The sequence below is a fragment of the Besnoitia besnoiti genome, chromosome IX, assembly GCF_002563875.1.
Source record: "Besnoitia besnoiti strain Bb-Ger1 chromosome IX, whole genome shotgun sequence".
In the NCBI taxonomy this organism is placed as follows: Eukaryota; Apicomplexa; class Conoidasida; order Eucoccidiorida; family Sarcocystidae; genus Besnoitia; species Besnoitia besnoiti.
In genome coordinates, this window is record NC_042364.1 from 1,143,076 (window position 1) to 1,163,647 (window position 20,572).

Below are 20,572 nucleotides of genomic sequence, written 5' to 3' on the forward strand. Positions count from 1 at the left end.
GTCAAGGGTTGAGATATGAATGATGATGATGATCCAGTTTCAACTCGAAAGCAGGGACACTGCACCAGTGCGGGTCTCAAAAGGCAAGGTAGAGTTCTTTCTCTCCGTCAGCTGCGGGCCGCCCTCGATATTTTATTTTTCGTAAAAAGCGTTGAGATCTCCGTGCCCGCTTCTCTGGCTACCCGGACAACCCTTGCATGCGCGGCACGTCCAGCAGAGACCGCTGCCTGAACACTTCGGCGGCCTGCAAGTTGCAGATGTTTGTTTGTTTTCCTTTTTCTTGGTTTGTTCGTCTCATTGCCGTTTTGAGGAGGTGTGCGTTGGGCGGTTTACGTGGAGACTTTGCCCGACCCAGGAAAATCTTATCGCGTTCCTTCTGCCCGTGCCGGCACGTTAGGGAATGCTCTACCGTGAACAGCCAGCACCGCAATACGACGGCAGCATTTTACAAGCGATTCCTTTGAAATACATCGAATTTTTCCCCTTAGCAGGCTGTTGCAGTTTCTTCCGTCACGTGCCGCTGCTGCGCTTTCTTGACCGTCGGTCCCATTGGCTTCGTCCACTCCTTCCCCGTCCACCGGCCTGGGCCGCGTTTGCGAACTGCCTGGGGGCCCTGCTGGTGTCTGTGACCGTTTTCGCGAGCATGCGGCTTCGGAATCTCCGTGTCTCTCGGTCAACTCTCCTGTAGTTGCATATACTCTTTTGTCGCCTCTTACAGTGCTGCATCACTTTCTTCGTTTGCTGTAAACGAGGCGTTCTGTAGCGTAGTGCTACGCCGCCGGTTGCATGGACTCGAGCGAGGCCGAGTGTATGTACAGCTGCCGCATGCCCGCATGTGCGGGGAATCCCAGCTTCTCACGCTGTGCCAAAGAGAAAATTGGGTTTTGCGGACTCATGTGAAGTTTAGGGAGGGAATGGAGCGTTTTGCCAAAGCCGTTTGTCGCGGCACGCGCCCGTTCGGCCGCTGATTTCTGCTACCGAGGCAGCTTCTCAAGAGGCCGACTCGACAAAGGTACCCCGGATCGTAGAGAGATTGTGTGTTTACAGCGAGCGTCCTCTACATGGAAAGGCCGTATTGGAGCCGTTCGGAAATCTCCCGCGAGCTTGCCGCTCGAGAATCCCTGAGGCTGACCGAGGAAAGGGGAGCAGCATTCTCCAGTCTCTCTCGACGGGGTCCGCCACGGACATTGTCGCTGTGTGCGGCTCTCGGAGGTCGTTTTCCTGTATTTCTAGTCAGTTCTTGTCCCTTTTTTCTTGCTTCCTCGTTATGAAACTGTTTAGTTGAGACGCCCCTCCTTCAGTGTCTTTTTGCTGACGTCTCCGCCCTTCCGCCTGCCAGCCTGTCGTCGCTGAACCCCTCGCGGAGCGCGTGTTTCTGTGGCGGTTTTCTTCGTCTTATTTGTCCTCCGCGTCCAGTGGCGGGGTAATGGGGCTGTCATAGCCACTTAGGAGGACGCTGTTCTGTTTATTGCCGTGTCGAGCATGGGACGCCTGTCGAAGCTCCTCACGCTCGGTCTGCGTAAGTCGTCCTCCACGAGTCACGACTCCTCGTCTTCGTCCCAGCACGCCGCAGGTCTCGCTTCGCCTTCCCAGTTTCACTCTTCCTTCGTACCGACCTCGCCCTTCTCGCGCCGCTTCGCCTCTCTCTCCCCCGCGCCACATCCTTCCCTCGCGCCTTTCCACCCCCCTTCCTCCCAGGCGCCTTCTTTTCGCGCATCTCCTCTGCGTGCCTCCTCGCCGCCTCCACCTCCGCCTCCGCCTCCGGCGCGCGCGTCCCGCTTCGCCTCGCCCTTCACGCGGTCGCGTGCTCGCGCGGCCTCCACTGTGACGAAGTCGTTCTTTCCGCCGCACTTAAGCGACCCGCAGCGTCTTTCGGCCCCGCGGGCTGCCGAGGCGCGCATCTCCCAAACAGACTCGAAACGCGTCACCTTTCGCTCTTCCAGCGCCCCGCCCTCGTCCGCGGCCTCGCCGCCCGCCTTTCTGCAGACTGTCTCCGCGGGCCCCGCCTCGCTGCACCGGCCTTCAGCCTCCACGTCCGCCACGCCGTTCGCCGCGACTCGCCCCCATACCACCGGCGCGCGCCTGCCGCTTGGGGGCGCGGCTGCGGGCGCCGTGCGACGCGTGTCAGGCGATTTTGGGCGTCGGACAGCCTCGAGCATTCCCCTGCGCGCCAAGGCGCCCCTCGTGCGGCGCGTCTCTTCGGGCGTCGCATTCGCGCCGGAGGGGCCCAGGGGACAGCTCGGCGGGGAGACGCGCCAGACACTGTGGAGCGAACCGTTAGGGCCGCCGGAGGCGCAATACTCGCGCCTCGGGAGGGGCTGGGAGCAGCCCTTCGCCGCGGAGTCTGAGGAGGACGAGAAGAGCACCGAGCAGCGGCGCGAGGACTTCCTGAGAGGGCACGAGTTGGGCACGGTCCTGCGCGAGAGCGGCGGGGTTGGAGCTCTGGCGGCGACGCAGAGGGGCTCAACGTTGACGGAGGAGAGGGAGCACGAGAAGGGGCCGCCGAAGAAGCGCGGCGGAGTAGAGAAGAAGCACATCCGGGGGTCGCCGTTTGCGTGGACGAGACGAGTGTCGAGCGCAGACAAGAAGGAGGCCTTATCGCGGGCTGAGCAGCAGCCCATGCCAGGCACACTCGAGAGGAACGAAACGACTTGGAGGGACGGGGGAATCAACAGATTCATCTCCAGGGACCTGCAGAGTTTCGGGCCTCGGGCGGAAGAGCCGCGAGGGCTTGCGGCGAGCCGGGACTTCTTCTGGCAAACTGAAAACACGGCTCCGCCGAGTGCCGACAACGCACCGCACGTGGCGGCGTCGCACGTGTACGTACAGTCCAGCGAGGCACGATCCAGAAGCATTTACCTCGACAAGCAAGGCGTCAAAGTCGTGGTGGAGCAGAGACAACAGGTGAGGGGATGCGGAGAGGAGACGCGAAAAGAAGGATCACAGCGAAAGAAAGAGAAGAGTTATTCGTTGGCGGTGCCAGCGGCGCGGAAGGAAGGTTTTGCGCATTTGAAGCCAGAGGCGTGGAGGGGGAGGAGAGACCAAGGTCACGCGCCTTGTCTGCGCGCACGTCGCCCTGGAGCGAGAAGTGCACTTCATTGTTTTTTCGGTTCGCCATCCTCTGTCGTTCGGTCCGCGTCTGTCAGCTACTCGCGTGGAAGCTCGCGATCGCGACCCCTTTTGATTTCAAGGTGTTTGTATTAGAGTCCTTGGTTTCGCGTGCATGCGCGTGTGGGTGTCGCGCTCTCTGTCTCGCTGTGCTTGACACGCTCTTCTATGTCCTTTGTCTGTTTTTTGTTAGGCGACATTCGCGCGCCGGACGTCGCAGCAAAGCAGCTGCTCGTTCGCTTCTTCCACGTCCTCAGCTTCTGTGCATCCCGCGTCGCCCTCGGTACTACAGTCCGGACTGCCTGCGTCGCCGTCTTCTTTATTCTCGCAGGCGTCGCGGGGCCCGCATTTGCGGACGGGTTCGGTGACTTCTTCCTCGTCCGTCTTCTCGCGGGGAATCACTCAGCAGACGAGTTTCGCCTTCCCCGCGCCCACAGTCTCTGCGCGGCTGGAGCCGACGCACGCGCAGTCTATCTTCTCGTCTGCGCGGAGCTTCAGCTCGGCAGCAGGGGCCTCGACCGCCAGCGAGACACCTGCCGCAGCTGCTGCTGCAGAACCTGCGCCTCCGTCTAACAAGGCGTCCACTGCGGGCGAGGCGCAGACCAAGCCGCCGGAGAAGCGCAAGTCGTATTTGTCGTCCTTCTCCTTTTCTCCGGTTTTCGTGACGGATGCGCGACCCCCCGCCGCCGCGCTCAGCCCTAAGAGAGCTCCTTCCGGTCCTGCGCGGAGTCCTGCTGCGGTGCCGCCGCCCGGGTCTGCAGCCAGCGACAAGCTTGGCGGCGCGTCGTCTTTCCCTCCCTCGAAACCTGAGTCTCTCACACAAGCGGCGTGCGCTGGTGCGCGGCGCCGGGTGTTTGCGGCCTCGCGCTCGTCCAGCAGCTTGGGGTTAGGGAGACTCTTCGGTTCACTTCCTTCAACTTTTTCGCGGCGAAGGAGCTCGTTCTCCTCCAAGAGCTCGAGCTCGTCCGCCAGCGCAGGGGCCGCCGCGACGCCGGCACCCGGGGCTGGAAAACTGAGGCCGGGAATGTCGCCCTCAGGCCCGCAGTCGCCGGGCGACGCCCAGATGGCGCCCGCCGGCGCCATCTGGGAGGGGGCGGCGCGAGACGACGCGGGGGGGGGAGAGGCAGCGACAGCGGAGACGGCTTGAGGCGCGGGTCGTCTCGCGAGCAAGTGCTGAACTGCTACTCCTTTCGCAAAGAGGAGCCCGACAGCGCGCTCAGCGGTGGCGGCGACCCACCGCTCTCCTCCGTCCTCTCTCTCGACTCCGACACCTCCTCCCTGATTTCTTGCCACTCACTCTCGTCCCGCAGCCCGTCGCCCGCGGCGCAGAGGCCCCGCAGCGGGCCTCGCGTCACGGCCCCGGCGGGCGGCGCGGCCTCAGCCTTTGCTGCGCCGAGCGCGAAAGCAGACAAGGCGAAAGATGCCTCGGCGCCTGGGCTCCGCCGGCGCTTCGGCTCCTCGGCGTCGCACCAGATGCCCGCCGGAGGTGACACGTCGTTCACGTCCTCGGGCGACCGCCCCCAGAACCCTCCGAAGGTGGCCGCCTCGGACGAGGAGGACGACGGAGTCGCCGCCGCAAGATTCGACGCGCGAAGCCGCGGCTCCGCGGCGCGCCCGCGGCACAGCATGCCACAAATGCCGCCGCCCAAGGCGGGGGGAGCGGCGGGCAGCGCCGGTGTCTCCTCGGGGCGCGAGGATGCTGTCGCTTCGGGCGGGTCTGAGCGGCTGTGGCGCGAGAGCGGCGGCGCGCCTGCGCGACCGGGGCCGGCGCGCGAGGCGGGCGACACGACGGCGAAACGCGAGCTAGAGACGTTCGCCTCAGAGTTTCTGCTTTCAGAAGAAGACGACCCGCGGCCGCCTGAGTTCTTCCGCAGGCCGTCGCGGCTCCACTCAGATATGCAGCAGGGAGGGAGGGGGGCGTCTGCAGGCGCCGAGTCCGTCGGGCGACGTGACTCCTCTGCCTCTGCGCTCGCGCGGCGCCACCGCCACCGGTACACGAGCGGCGAGGCCCTGCGGCGCCACAGAAGTCGCGGGAAGACCGAGGAAGGCGGAAGCGGGGTTCCGCTGGTCGGCGCAGCGCTCGGCACCGCCTCCGGCGCGGGCGCCGCGCTGAGCGCCGGCGCCGCAGGCGTCGCTGCAGGCCCGGTGGGGGTCGCGGCCGCGACGGCGAGCGGCGCGTTGTCGGGTGCGTTCTCGGGGGCCGTCATCGAGGCGGTCATGCAGAGGAGACACACCAGCGACGAGGAGAGCGAGGAGGCGCGCGGGAGGCGCCGGCAGGCAAAGCACCGAGACGGCCGCAAGGAGGCGCGAACGCGCCACTCCAAGAAGAAGGGGGATGAAGAGGGCCTGAGGAAGAGCCTCAGCAGGCGGGAGCCGTCGACAGCGGCTCCGGCCCGCGGGCGCGCGACCTACGACGAAGACGCACAGCGCCGCGGCGTGAGCAGGGGTTACTCGAACATCGTCTCTGTGCACGAGGGGCGTCTTGTAGGCGTCGCAGGCGCGGCGAAGGCGGCCGCCAAGGCCGCAGTTGAAGAGCAGAAAGAGGAGGAGGCCGCGGCCGCGGCGCTGTCGCGGGGTGCGTCGCGTCGTCACCGCGACAGCGCAGACTTCGGGGCGAGCGCCAGCCGGCTGAGGTCGCGAGGGAAAGACGACTCGACTGCAGACCTGTCACGCGAAGGCAGCGAGGTCCACAGGAAGCGCGACGGATCGCGACGCCGGCGCCACGGTAGCAGCCACTACGCGCGTCAGGACAGCGGCCGACCGTCGCGGGTCGACACGTCGCCCGTGCGTCTGGGCAGTCGACAGCACGGGTCGCACGCTCTCGACTACGAGGCGGCGCATCCGCCAGGGCTCTACTCGCGTCTGCAGCGGCACCGCACGCTCCCCTCGCCTCTTCTTCACCTGCCCTCCTCGGCGCCGTCGATCCCCGCGCTGCCCGGCTCTTCGAGCTTCGAACGGGATGCAGGCGACAGACCGGTCGTCGTCGAGGAGGAGGAGGAAGACGAGGAGGAGCCGCAGGTCACGCAACAGGCGAGCCTCGAAGGGGAGGGCCGTAAGAGCGACCTCAGGGAGTTGCGGGCGCGCGAGAAAGCCCTGCAGAAGCTGCGCAAGGGGCTAAAGAGAGAGGAGGAGCGCCTCGCGCGAGAAGCGGCCAGCGACGCGAGAGAGGCGCGACAGGAGGCAGCGGACCTCAGCGACGAAGCGAGGCGACTCCGCCTCCAAGAAGAGGCGCTGTTTTTGCACAACCGAGACCTCAACGATCAGGTCGACAGCCTCGACGTTTCCCTCGAGGTGGCGGAGGCAGACAAAGAGGAAAGGAAGCCGTACAGCGACGCGAGCGTGCATCTCTTTGAGGACGAGGAGAGAGACGCAAAGAGGGAGCAAGAGGCCGGGGAGCAACGCGTGGGCACTTACACCTGCGACCAGCCCCATGGAGGAAAGGAAGAGGAGGACGAGGACGAAGGGTATCAGGAAGACATTCCATACTCCATGCTTCGCCCGCCTGTGTTTGAAGAGGGCGCTTCGCATGGCGCCTCGCCGCCGTGTCTCTCTCAGCTCCGCTCCCTCCGCGGCCGGCGCGAAGGAGGGGGCGTCAGCGGCACTCGTCTCTCTTCTCGCGCTGTCCCCTGCGACTGTTTGCATGACACGCCGCTGCCTCCGGCGTCGCGCGTGTCTGCGCCCGCGAGCCACGAAGGAGACTGCGACGAACTGCATGAGGGGGGGGAGAGCGGCTTTCTGTTCCCTGGGGTGATTGCGTGTTTTCGCGATGCGAGCGCCCCGGGGGGCTGCGCGGGAAGAAGTGCTGGTCTCCTGCACCCGCCCTCTCCTCTGCTTGCCTCGCTCGCTCTCGCCCCTCCGCCGCCGGAGGCCGCGGCGACTGGTTTCGCGTCGTGTAGCTCGTCGGACGCAGGAGAGGAGACTGAAGAGAGCGTTGGTGAGGAGGCGCTCAGGCAGCTCTTTCGAGTGGACACGAAGCATGGACTGTTCAACAGGTCTTTCTCGTTGTCGGGGTCTCGGCAGACTCGCCGCCAGCCGGCGGGGCTGTCTCCCCAAGCGTCGGGGCCTGCGGAGGCGAATGCGGCACACGGGAGAGAGGCGAGTCGCGAGGCTTCGCGGAGTCTCACCGCCCTAGGGTCCGCGTCATCCTGGAGCAAGACGAAGATGTTTCTGTCTGGAGCGGTCTCCTCCCGAGGAGGGTGGAGGGGCTCGTCTCCGAAGCCGTCGCTCTCATTTGTCGACATCCCCTCGTCCCTCTCCGTGCAGAGCTTTCCCTCGTGCGAAAACCTCCGCGACTTCTCTTTCTTCTCCGCTTGTTCCAGCAACAGCGCCGGTCTAGCTGCCGCGGGCGCAGCGGGAGGCGAGGGGGGCGGCGGCGCGGCGGGGCCGAGCAGCCCCTCCTCCGCGACTGAAGAGGCGGCGGCGGGGCTCGAGCCGACAGGCGGTCTCCTGCGGTCTTACAGCGAGCCTGCGATAAGCTCGCGCGCGCAGACTGACTGTAGCAACGCGGAGAAGCGAGAAAAAGACGCGCGTCCTCCGCCGCACAGCACAGCTGAGGGAGCGCCTGGCGCTAGCGCTTCTGACGGCGGGGGGGCCGCGGGCGGGTGTTTCTGTGGCGGCGGCGCTGAGGGCATGAGCTGTGCGCCCCCCGGCGTGCCGCTGAAGCAGCCGCCGCCGCTGGGGCGTGTGAGAAGCACGCCGGTCTCGGCGCTCGCGGCTCGAGACTCCTCGCGGAAGAGCCTCCGCCTCCGCGTCCATTTTGACCCCGAACTCGAGGAGTTGCTGCGCCGGAAAGAAGAGGCGGAGGAGGAGCGGAGGGCCCGCCGGGCGCGGGGCGAGGCCCCGGCCGAGGGTGAGAAGGACGAGCCCGCCTTCGACTGGCATCAAACGCGCGCCAAGCACCCCGTCTCCGCGAAGAAGAACGCCAAGACAGAGAAAGAGCACGAGGGCAGAAGCGCGAACGCGCCGCAGCGGGAAAAAATGTCGTTTAGGCGCATGGGGTCTGGAGCGTGCGGCACGCTCCGCTCCTTCGTCACCAGGCTCCGGTTGGGGCCGCAGGGCGAGGGCAACGCCAAGAAAGACGGGGCGCCTAACAGGGCCGGCGACTGCGCTGGCGAGGGCGCCGCCGCGACACTCGCCCAGCAATTTGCAGCAGCCTGCGCCGCGCCCGAAGGCGAGGCAGGCACGAAGGAGGGCGGCAACTCGAACGAGGAGAGCTCGGCTGCGACGGCTGATGCCAGCACTGCAGAGGGCGAATCACCGGAAGCAAGCGCTACAGTCGTGGGGGCCTGAGCGGGGAATGCGGCGGGGGGGGGGGGTCGGAGCGGAAGGAAGGGAGAGGACCTCTCCGGCTGAAACAAGGATGAAAAAGGTGTGTCTCAACTCGCGAGGAGGAGGGCCGACAGCACGGAAGACGACGGCGCTCGCGGCGACATACGCGTCAGGCTCTCTCCAAGTGAACACAGTGTGCAGCCTCTGCGGGGGCCGGGGGGCTGCCTTGAAAAGCAGCGTGGCGCGGGAGAGTTTATTTGCGGGTTTGAGCGGTCTTCTTAAGGAAGCACACAATCGGTAAAGTAACGCATGTCCTCAAGCACAGGCGCATGCTGAAAAGGCGAGGCCGTGCGCAGCCACATCTGAGGCTGTCAGGCTCTCTTCATTTTGTCGCTGCTCGGAGGGGCGCCGAACATTTTTTGTGAGCGTGCGGACTTCGAGACGCGCGACTGAGTGCACACGAATCAGAGCCCTTGGGAGGTGAAGGGCCTGCACGATTGACCAGCCTCGAGCGAATGTCGCTGAGCGGTTTAGTGTCTTCGCGAAGTGGTTTCTCAGAGGCTTCCGGCGATTTTGACGGTCGCATCCCAGACTGATGGAGGGGGGGAGGGGGGGAGGACGGAGAGAAGGGGAAGTGCCGAGGCTTCTATCCGTCTGCTGAGTTTGGATTGCAAATGCTGCATTCATACGCGCAGGCGTGAACACTGTCTTCCGGCGGCGCCTTCGCGAGCGGCGACGAGACCTTGGAGGCGAAGGGTGTGCACCTCTGGCAACTGTCGCGCCGTCTATGTCAGTGAAAACCCCACACACGGGGGACCTCGACAGGGGGAAGGGATTATTTGACGGTGTTCGAATTTGGGCGTGAAGATCTAGTGTCTGGTTTCAGCTACGCAGTTGCGAGTGCGGCGGCGGCCGTGGCAGGCGGTCCGCGGGCCCGCGAGACTCCTGAGAAGCCCTCAGAGTTCTGCAGCGAAGCGCGCACCACATGTCCGTCGGGGGAGGCGCGCAGGCCGACTGTCAGTTATGTGAGGGGAGCAGACGCCGGGTGCAGCTGGTTTTTTTGCGGTGAGGTTATGTGAAAAGTGGTTCGGGCTGGAAACAGTTTTGGGGGACACCGTGAGAAGGGCGCCCAGACGCGAAGGCCTTTAGAGGTTTTATCGCCTGGAGCTGGCGGCTGTCGCTCTACTTGTGTCCGCAGCGACTGCATTTGTTTGGTGGGAGGTTTCACGTCGAGAAGGGCGCCGTCTGCGGAGGGAGCTCAGCAGTGTCCTGTGCCTGCAGCTGCCTCACAAACTCGGTGGCGGTGCGTCGAATGGAACGGGGTCGGCAGTAAACCCATTGAACTTTGAGTTGACTCTGTCATAGATGCTAACTCTAAACTGCGTTGTTCAGTTAAAATGGTGTGACCGGTGATGTGTGGTCGTGTCACGCGCAAGGCAGCCAGGCGAGGCTCTCTGCAGAAAATCGTCGTGGATGGATGGATACTCCGTGTTTTTGGGTTCCATTTTCCCTAAGGGGATTCGCATTTTTCCTTTTTGCAGGTCTCCGCTGGAGGCCTCGCGCGCCGGCGAAGCGACTCATTGCAGGCCTGAGCTGGATTTTCTTTGTCTCTTCAGATCAGTGGACGCACTGGAGCTGCGTACGATGACTCACGCAGAGATCGCGGACGCTGTGAATGTCGTGTGTGCTTGGCATCCGCCCACACAGGAATCGATCCATGTCAGGCCAGCAGTGTCGTTCGGGCGAAATTAAAAAAAAAACACGCAGTAGTGTGCGGGGAGGGGGAACGGTGCGGAGACCGATAATACTTCGTTGATTCAGGACGGGGAAGCGGATCTTCGTGCGGCTGGTATTTCTCTCCCAAAGCAGCAACTATTTTCAAATCAAAAGGACAGTGTTGTATGGCCGTCACACGCTTCTGGCTGTCCGCGGGATGATTTTTCCCTTCCGAACGCAACTGTGAACTTCAGGGTGCCGAGAGGCGCCGTGGCTCGCGCCGCTGTGTCGATGTACTTGTGTCGTGTTTTCGTAAACGCTTATTCCGTAAATATGATTCAAACGTTTTTTTCAGGCGGCCGGTCGCGCGTGTAAGACCGTGAGGTAGGCAACCTAGATGCTGCGCTCGACGCCGCATGCCGGAGAGCTGGCGGGCGCAGACAGCTGACCCGAAGAGCGCGGCGCAAGAAGGCAACGTCGTGATTTGCCAGCAGTCAAAAAGTAACGTCTTGTCTGAGCAACGCAGCAGAATCCTCAGCTATCTTGCTGTGAAGACTCACTCTTCTTATTGCGCCATTTCCGGCGTTGTCCCTATATTAGGGTTCCACAGCTGACGTCTGATACCTCAGTCTGTCTCAGGTGCGCTTCTCTTTTCGCGAATCAAGCTCTGCACCATGTGTCACGGCATGAGGGTCCGCTGCTGGGGGCAGAAAATTGCCGATGGGCAGCTACAGAAAAGGCCTGAACAGCCCGAGGAAATCTAGCAAGGTCGCTGTCTTCCAGAAGGTGCTGCGCTACACAGGGCGCAGTATTGCCACGCGCTCAGTAGAGGTGTAGCTTCGTGGCAACGTACACGCGAACAGTTTGGTCGAGGGAGGCAAAGACGCAGAGCCCCAGCTTGTTCGGATGCCAGTCGAAGGAAACGAGCGGCTGCGTGCTGGCTTCCTTGTCGTTCAGCAGCTCCCACGTACCAACAACGCCGCGCTCCAGGCCGCTCTCTGTGTCTGCCACCGCCCGCTGCTTAGGATACGAGTATTTGTGAACTGCCAACTGCCAGTGAACCAGCGACACAGCAGCAAGCGCGGATATGAGGCTTCTGATCACATATAACGTTGGACCGGGCACGCATAGGAATGCATCTGGCTGGGCAAATACATGCACTCGATTCCTGGCACCGTTACCTGCGCCGGATTATATATATATATATATATACATATGGATAAATAGATATGTATACCTATACATAGATATTAAAGAGAGAGTGCGGCGTTCACGGCCTCTCTGTTGAGGTCACCGTTCAGCTAAGCTTATCCTCTCCCCTGTCTGCGGGAAGTATCCTGTCGACCTGTTTGCACTGCCTGTTCCGTGCCTCGTTGTTAGAGATGTCTGCATGGCGAAGACATTTGTACACGGGAATCAGGACAGTTTCGTAGGTCGAAGACGTCTTGTCGCTCAAAAAGCCGAGCTTACCTGGCCATTTCCTGTGCAAGTAGCAAAGAGTTCTCGATTTTGAGGGAGGAAATGAGTTCCCCAAATGGTACCTGTTCACAGACATTCGCAATAGTATGAGCGTCTGTCGGCTCTGAAGGAAAACTACCGGTACATGGCGAGTAAGGGCTTTCCCCTCCCCTCATACACACCTGTATCTCAGTCTCAGTCTCTCCATAGGCGTGGGAGAGCCCTACGTATCCATGTGAACGCGTCGATACATCTCAGTAAATATATATATATATACCGATGCTTTTGTTGGAAGACTAGTACGGAGAAGGGTGTAAACGTCCTTGCTGGCAGATGACGGAATCCATGGAGCTGTTTTAGAGCTAAAGCGTTCTGCGTGCAGGAGCGTTTGCACAATTGATGCTCTTCGGAGGTGTTTTCTTCAGTCCCGCTGTTGGCGGCAGTGGCATGGTGGCTTGGCCTGCAGCCGCGTCCCCCGATGACTTTGGCGCCAGTGCGCGCTTCGCGCCGCTCTCTCACTTTCGGAGATCTTTTTCGAGGCTCGCGCAAACCCAACTTCCGGATGGAAAGTCCGCATGTCTGCCATGAACAGGTGGCCCTCGAGGCAAGAGACTGCGAGCTTGTTCATCGCGATGTCCTTCCGGTCGAACTGGAGGTGGCAGACGCCGTAATCGAGGTTGGTGTCCCACTGCAGCCTTGCAGCACGCATGTCAAAGAGCTTCACGTCGCCGTTGTCGTAGCCCGCTGCCAGGGCAGACGCGTCCTCGGAACTCTCCGCGTTCCCGAAGGCAACCGCCCAGCAGTCTGCCGCATCTTCGCCCGCCGCGGGTTCGATGGAGAGCACCTGGTCACGAAGACAAGAAGAGCGAATACGATAGTAGGATGGCATCGCAGCAAATATCAAGCAGCCGGATACAGGAAGACATGGATCGTCCGCCCAGGAGACCTGAAGGAAAGTATTGAGGCCGAGAACGCCAACCCGTCGCAGACAAGACACCCAGCGAGCAAGACAAATGCAACTGGGAAACCGAGCGCTAGCGTACATGCGCTTCGCGGCGGTGCTCCCACGTCGCCACGCGTGAGCAGAGACAAATGCGGCGGAGCTGCTGCGCTGGAGGTACATGTCAATGAATTTTTTGTGGCAATACTCCGCGAAGTCCTGAGTGCCCGCAGACGCGGGAAAGTATCCGCAGTCATAAATAAGCATAAATAGGATTTTCGCTCATAAAGACAGATCTTCGTGTGCACTTGTGAGTTGCAGACAAGGTACGAAGACCTCATTGCGCTGTAGATCTACCTCGCCTGTGCTGTCTCGAGTGTCCCATACACTGGCGCATCCGTCTGCGCTTCCCGTCGCTAGCAAAGCCCTGCTTGCCCCTCCTCCTGTTTTTCTCGACAGAGGGCCGCACACATCGATGGTGTTCACCGACGCCTTGTGCGCCTTTATTTTTGTTATAGGCTCTCGAAGGTTCTCGAGATCCCAGAGCGTCATCGAGCCGTCAAGGTGGCCTGAAATGATACCAGACAAACCGCGACCCGGGGAACAGGGAAGGATCCGTCAGTTTTCCAGTCAGACTCGGTGGACCCTGGCTCGTCCGTTTGAGGAGAAAACGCGTTCTGAGAAGGCGCTCGCCAGTCACTGCAGCTATGCACCGATCTACTGGCTGGCATACGCGCGAACGTATGCTGGTATTGAAGGTCACTCCACCAGTGTTAGCTGCATCATCAGTGATGAAACAGCAGTGCCTTTGAGTGCCTTTTGGCGGCCTTCGTACGAGCCCTGCGGAGGTCTAAGGCGCCTACCCGCAGCGAGGCAAGTCGCTCCTGATCGGCTCTTGTACATCGTCGCACTTTTAAAGCTGCTCGCTTGGTCTTCATTCTTTGAAACTGTGGCGAGGCTGTCTTCTTCCAAAGAGCAAACAGAAAGCGTCCCTGCCCCCCTCGGAGTCTCTCCCAGAATAACGAGCTTCGCCGTTTGCGGTATCCAGCGAGTCACGAAAGGCGTGTATGCCACAGAGTGGCAGATGTGCTCGATGAGCTGAGGCGCGTCTTTCGTGTCCATGGTCCAAGAGATTTAAGACTGACTGGTTAAATTTATTTGAGACGGCTGTAGACTATGCTGTATGCAAACAGTCTGCCTTTGCCAGCAGTTCTGTCTGTCTCGGACACCAAGCGCCGAGAGAATGGTACTACATCTGTATTCCGCGCAACTCACAAGGAAGGCGGGTTAGGCTTCTTCCTCGCAACCGCCACCGAAAAGTGCTCGAAACAGGGATAGGTCTTTGCTTAACGCGTCACAATATGTGTCTAACATTGTAAGTCCTCGCAGCACAGGCGATTCATACCGACACGAAACTATAACGGGGCTTGATGAGGAACGACTTGAGTGAAACCTTGTTCGACAGCGATCGTTTTTCAGACTAAGCAGTCAAAACCGCGTCGGTTCTGTAAGATACACCTGAAAAATTCTGCTCTTCAGGGAGGGAAGCAGGCGATGCCCCTCTCGTAATAATACACTCGATGCGCGTAGGCCGGCCCGTTTGGGCATCCTTGAGAGCGGCTTTTTCTAGTGTTCTATAATATCGACGCGAATACCAGAAAAGCCGGTTGGTACTCGAAAAAGTTCGAGGCTTATTCTAGTTTCGTCGTCGCTTGTAGAGTGTGTACTCGCACTCCAGGGTCTGCGAGACACGGTTGCGGCAATGCCAGCCAGAGTGGCTGTCCTGAGTTCCCCGATGTGCCCAGTAGTTTTGTTTCGACCACAAGACTGGGTGCTACATGCCAAGGATCGAACCTTACACATAAACGGTGCTGAGTCCACTGACTTGGAAGCCACCGTCACGCTGAAGCTTTGGTGCGTCGTTTTCGATGCGACAATACCGCGTAGCGCGTCTTTGGCTGTTTCATCAAGAATGTGCCGGGGAAGGAACAGGTCAACGGGAGAGGTGCGCAAAAAAGAGGACAGCTGCGATCAAGAACCAGGTCGTTGTTTCAAGGGTAGCGGCAGCCGCTCATCGAAAAAACATGAACCTATCTGCAGGTCTGCGAACAAAAGCCACTTTTGCGCACCTCAGCTAAACAGGGAGTTTTCCGCCACCACCAGTTCTCTGGTGTAGTGCCCGAAAATCCAGTATTCTGAAGTTTTCGCACGTGCGAATTACGTGGTGCGCTGGCTGCTGAAGACTGAGGTTTGCTATCTCAAACAAGCCCGAGTCTCTAAGCTCGCAGTAAATCGATTTGGAATAGCGACGGGGAAATCATGCAATCGCGTCCAACGTGCGCAAGCGGCAAAAGTTTCCAGCACCGTTCACATCAGCGATGGTGCCGCACGTTGGAATCTGTTCCCGTCCGCTCTATGCAGGAAAGGCAAAGGCGCAGCGCGTGTGTGTGTTTCTCGATTGGTACGCGTACTGTCCGCAGAAAATCGCTTTACAGTAGCCCCGTTCACCCGCGACCCAGAGGCCTAAACTCTTCGGGACTCTTTTTCTGCCTAAAATCAATAATTTGTGACGGCTACTGTGGCAGCGTTTAGTGAGTAAACAGCACAGCTTTGGTAGAGTCGCGTGATAGCAGCGCGCTGCACATGAGTTGCTTCTTGCCCCCCTTCTTCACTTAGGATCGCCGCCGCAGCATAGCGTAGACGCTTACGGATGCAGAGCGGATAAATTCGTTTCGAAAGAAGCTCATTCTGAAGGACGCCGCATAACGCCGCAGGCTTCGCACAGACCACAAGGGTGGACACTTTTGCATGCCTTTCATGTCTGCTTGCAGCTTAGTCTATAACTCGATACATGCCTGTAGGCTGCTGGCAACGCACACCCCGCCGCGCATCTTTGCCTGCAGACTTTCCTTGTCTCCTCCGTACAGCCCCCGTTTCTCTGTTGCCATGCCATGTTTCGTAGTTGATGGAGTTACGCCTCTCGTTGCTTTTCCTAAACAAACAAAATCTCCGATAGAACGCCGCCCGGGATCGCACGTCCGCAGCCGCGCTCGCGCCGCCACTTCGGGGAAGACACACTCGCAGAATCAGCGACACCGATTCCGTGCCACTGCGGTTCGACCGCTTCTCTCTGTTTCACAACGCTGCACAGGCTCTTTTCTTTGTTCGCGCGTTGGCATAAACCAGATCTTTGTCCTCTGTTTTCTGTTTCTGGGGAAGACGACGTGGGATACTCGGGGGGGCGGCGCTGTTACGGTTGGCGCGCAGAAGACACGCGAGCTGCGAGAAGGTGTCAGTTCCCTGAGCTTGTCTCCAGCACAGTGCAGCATCTACGCAAAAGATATCCTTTGAATTTAGCGCCGGCAGCCATTTTTGTGTCTGGTTTCCTGTATGTATTTGCTACTAGGCGGTTGGTCAGCTCGAGTCCCTGTGACTCGCGCGCACAGCACACCCCCCACTCGACGCGTTGATTGGACTGCGTCGAACTTCCGGCGAGTTTCATCTCTGCGCCGTGACTTCCTTTTTCAAATTACCTCTTTTTCGCGCCTGGCATCCTGCATATCTGCTTTCGGTTACGATCTGAATTGACGAGTTTTTGCCAACCATGTTCGCGAACCCAGCGCCCGGAGCAAAGTCTGAGAGGCGAAGGTGAAACCTCCTCGTCTGCGTTGACGGCCCCCCGGGCATCCGAAGCTTCTCACCAACAAGATGTTAACCGAATCGTCGCCGCGTCCGAGGGGTTTCCCACACCGCGCGGCAGAAGTCGAGGCGAAAGACGTGACTTCTCGTTATCCAACGGCGGCCAGCAGTGCGACCGAGCCAGGGCTTGCTGGCGCCGATTATTTCCAGAAGGGCAGCATGATCGCAGCAGAACAGACAGTATTAGGAGACACTCCTGAAAGTTCATCCGCAGCGGACAAAGAAAATGCCAGGCCTCAGCAGGCGCCGCGTGCACCTCTCCCCCTCTTACAGCGTTCAGCCACCTCCGCTCTCTCGAGGCCGCCCCGTCCTCGATGTCCCTCCTCTGCAAACTGCCTCTCTGCCTCAGCGTCTTTGAAACTCTCCTCAGCCAAGCAAGCGCCTCAAATTCCGACAGACCTGCGTTCTTGGGCGGAGCTCACTCCTCTGTGTACTCAGAAAACTTCCTCGTTCGCTCGCGCCTTGAAGAGCGAACCCCCAAGCTCCAGCGGCGAGGGAGGTTGCGTCTGCAGGCGCATGTATCGCATCGTCATTCAGAAAATTTCCAGCTGCGTGTCTGTTCCACTCAGCGAACAGGTGCCGCTCTCGACTTCAGCGAATGCGCGGAGCGAAGCGACTTCTCCTCCCGGCAGGGCGCCAAGCTGGCGAACGGGCGAAGACTGGGAGACAGATGTGAACATTTTGAGCTCTCTCCAGTCAGTTGCGAGGTTCCATCCCTCCTGGCTCTTTCAGCCCCGCCGCTCTCCTCAGGCCACAGAATCGACGGCGGAAGGGCATCAGTCCGGCGCGTCGCTCTGTGCGGCCTTCATTGCGGATCGCGCCCAAAGCCTGCGCAGCTCCGTGGCGCGGCATGCGCTGCGGACTGCCGCGGCTCTCTTCAGAGCTTGGTCTGGGAAGCAGAGGGACCCTCTTCCGGCAGAAAGCGAAGAAAAGAAGCCCTTCGCTTGCCGGTGCGAGTGCCCCTGTTGCGGTGACCGCGAGGGCGGCGCGTGCCCGTGCTGCACAAAACAGACAGGGGAGGGGAGGGGCGACGCGGCGACCACCCGCGGAGCAGAGGGCAGTGAGGACGAGGTGTTGGCGGTCTCCTCACGGCTTCTTCCGGTTCTCCTGAACAAAGCAGGCGCGGCAGAAAAGAGGTTCCTCGTGATGGAGGCGGAGGACGCCTTGACAATTCTCGCTGCGTGCCTGGGTAAGTCGCGAGTGCAAGTTCCGCGCGAGCATGAGCAGCTGCCCTCTCCCGGCTCCCAAGGTTCGTCTTTGCATCGAACAAAAGGCGTTCCCTGTCTGATTGTGTCGCCTTTTCAGCGTCCTCCCGGTCTTCGACTCTCCTCGCCTCGACGCTCGACGGCCTGGAGGGCTGCGTGCGGAACTTGAGGACGTCTGCCCCTGCGGGGCGGTTCCTTCAAACCCTGACCGCGAACCTTCTGGATGAAGCCGCTGAGGCCTCTCTCTCTGCGGGCGTGCAGGCCCGCCACGCTACTGGTCAAGCCACGCATGTCCTCGAGTCCCCGCGAAAGAGGGCAATCGACGAGGGCGGCGCAGCGCCTCGCATCAATTTCGAGCCTCTCGCTCTGCCTGGACAAGCCCTGCCGCTTCTCCTCGCCTTCGGCCGCGCGCAGCACGCCGGCGCGAGGAAGGCGGCGCGCGCAGCCGTGGAGAACTGCGCACGAGTCGCGTTCTCTGTGTCCTTTCCGAACCGCGGGAGCGCAGGGGTCAGCGGACCAGACGCGGCGTGGAGGGTGCGCCATCTTTTCGCGTGCCTGCGACGCTTTGTCGAGGCCGCGGAAGAAGAGGAGGACAGAAACAAGAGAGCGAGGTTCGACCCCGCGCAGGCAGGCGAAGTGCCGGCGACACCTGAGCTCCCGGCGCCTGTGCAGGACTCAGAAAATCTCTGTCTTCTGCGTGAGTGCATTGCGGCAGCGGTCGCAGCAGACCGAGGGAGCGAGCGAGAGCGCAGGCCGGCCGTCGAGGGCCCTCGAGTGGTGCCGCTCCACAAGAGGCTCGAACTGATCAAGAGACAGAAAACATCCGCGGAGGCGCCGAACGACGTTTCGGTGAGTAGAAAGTCGCCGTTGATCGAAGAGGGAACGCCTGAGAGTCTGCGGGATGGGAGGTCGCCAGACGCGAGCGCCGTCGCGCCCTCTGAGGCGTCTGCGGCGAAGGAGCTGCCTCGCGAGGCGGAGGCGGCAGGCGCAGCGTCTGCGGCCAGCGAGAAAAAGGGCAGCGAGCGCCGAGCCAACAACTGGAGAAGCTGAGGCCGCGGGCGTCCAGCGTCCGCCCTCTGAGAGTGCATGTGCGTGACAGTCGAATGCTGGTAAATGTGAACAACAGGACGTAGTCTGCTTTTCTTGGCGCAGCTCCGAGGTTCGAGGTCTCGCGGGTGTTGCGGATTCGGTGCCGCGAATCCCCGTATGGGGATGGGGCGGGGCAAGGGGGGGGGGGGAGAGGGGGGGAGAGCGGGGAGCTGCAGCAGGTGTGAGATGTGCTGGGAAACGAAGGGTCTGAGCCGAGGGCTCAAGGGCGAAGGAGCTTCACTAGCAGCCAAGGCTGCAGCAGCTTGTCTGCAGAATCTTGTTGTCGCATGATCTGTTCGCGTTACGCTGCTAGAGGGGCTGCGCCCTCGTGGCATGAAAAGGAACGTGCGCGAGGAAGGGAAAAGGCGCTGGCCTCCTCAAGAGCCGCTGTTGCGGTTAAGAGGAAGCAGGGTGCGTGAGGGCGTCTGAAGGGCTCAGCTCCGTCGCCTCAGCAGCTCGATCTTGTTGATTTTCGCCTAGTCCTGAATCCAGGCATTCCTGTCGTGGCGCGCGTGGGATGGCGTTCCGCGGAAAACGAGCTTCTCTATTTCCGGCGTGGTGCGTCTCTGGTGTTTTGCGAGTTTAGCACGATGCGAGGGCTCTCTGCATGTCTCGAAGAGAGCTCCAATGGAGAGGGAAGTCTCGCATCTGCAATTGAGGTTTCGAAGGTAACCGACTTACCCGTTGGCAGGGGTATCTCTCCAGTCGAGCGAGAGCGAGCGAGAGAGTCTTTATCCAGCGATAGCCGCACTCGCCGTCTCGCTTTACCTTTGGAGTGCTGCACGCGGAACGCAGCACTGAGCGTTGCCTAGTTATAAAGAGTCACACAGAAGACAGGCAGACGGTGGAGGAAGGAGTCGAGCAAGCTTCAGTCGTCAGGTCGCATGCGACACGCGGCAGACTCATGCTACCCCGTACTGCCGGCGCCCAGCACTCTCACGAATTCAACGCAGGCATTTATGCGTAGCCGCTTTTTGAGAAATCGAAAACGGCGAGGCGCACATGTATACCTCTTTCGTCTCAGAGTGCACACGAAACTAGAGCCCACACAGCGGTAGGGGAAGGCCTACGAGGAAACCAACCATGAAATGCTCTACGAAATCCAGCAGTCAACAGCTGATCTACAAGTTTATGGTCAGAGTCCACTCTATCTTCTGTATGTGCACCGTAACTGTAGCCGTTTTGGTGACATCCAGTATTCTCGCTCACGGAGTCAGTGTGCGGACTACAGACAGACGTTGTGAAACGAAGCGCTTGCGACGTGGAAGCAGGTTTCTCTGCGTACACCGTCGCCCTGGGGCTCCAGAGCTAGCAGGCGGGTGAGTACTGCGAGTGCAATTCTGTACTGTTCTTGACGCAGAGACTGTCGGCGGCCTCGACTCGCGGCGACGAGTCCGCTGAAGCTGCTGCGTGCGAGTGCAGTGCTACGGATATGTGAAGAGGATTTTCTGTGGGCTGGTACTGTCATGCAGCAGAGCCGCAGGCACTGGCAGACTCGCCATTCTCGCGATCTCTTTCGGTTCTAGTGAGCGCGGATTGCAGCTGTGGGAAGGTGTGTTTTTTGTCGACAGAAAATGCGCGAAATCCCGAGACGAAAAGACTACGCCGCCGAACCCGTGACCACGCGCGGGTACGAAGGACGTTGATAGAGTTCAAAATACCACTAATCTTTAGTACTGCAAGACCTCTGATCATCCACTCAGTTGCCTCTGGATTTAACATCATCACTAGTAAATAGTGGAGGATACGCGACCTCGGACGGCACGGCGTCTTTGTAAACTCAGATATCGCCTCGAAATCATAGAGGAGGCGCCGCCGCGCGACTCCCTTCCTCTCTCGTATCTCTTCCTCTCTCTCCCTCTCTTGAGAGCCTGCATCTGCGTGCCCGTTTGTTCTTGTGCTAAAAGGCCAACGACGTATCGCCGCGTGTCTGCTCTCTAGCCGTCCCTTTGAGTATGAGGGATGAGACGGCATTTTTCTTTATGAGCATGCTTGACTCTTGACGCCCCTCATGACATGAAAAAATTCTGTTGTATAGAGGCGCGGAGATTCCCGGCGCCTCTGTTTTTGAATCTTCGAATGCATCCTC

General features: G+C 60.5%; 3 protein-coding genes across 3 annotated transcripts; 2 read left to right on the top strand and 1 right to left on the bottom strand.

Annotated features, from left to right (window-relative positions):
• Positions 1-1,482: 1,482 nt before the first annotated feature.
• On the top strand, positions 1,483-8,397 carry BESB_013300 (uncharacterized protein; the record flags this gene model as incomplete). The annotated part of the gene is made up of 3 exons (XM_029360060.1): positions 1,483-2,904; positions 3,302-3,993; positions 4,146-8,397. The coding sequence occupies 3 exons, from the start codon at positions 1,483-1,485 to the stop codon at positions 8,395-8,397; spliced, it is 6,366 nt and encodes a 2,121-aa protein (XP_029216727.1).
• Positions 8,398-10,914: 2,517 nt separating this feature from the next.
• Positions 10,915-13,612, bottom strand: BESB_013310 (putative WD repeat-containing protein 92; the record flags this gene model as incomplete). The annotated part of the gene is made up of 5 exons (XM_029360061.1): positions 10,915-11,142; positions 11,563-11,633; positions 12,070-12,394; positions 12,848-13,059; positions 13,354-13,612. The coding sequence occupies 5 exons, from the start codon at positions 13,610-13,612 to the stop codon at positions 10,915-10,917; spliced, it is 1,095 nt and encodes a 364-aa protein (XP_029216728.1).
• A 2,586-nt stretch (positions 13,613-16,198) lies between these two features.
• On the top strand, positions 16,199-18,444 carry BESB_013320 (uncharacterized protein; the record flags this gene model as incomplete). The annotated part of the gene is made up of 2 exons (XM_029360062.1): positions 16,199-17,378; positions 17,495-18,444. 2 exons carry the CDS (start codon positions 16,199-16,201, stop codon positions 18,442-18,444), a joined length of 2,130 nt encoding a protein of 709 aa, XP_029216729.1.
• Between the last annotated feature and the right edge of the window lie 2,128 nt (positions 18,445-20,572).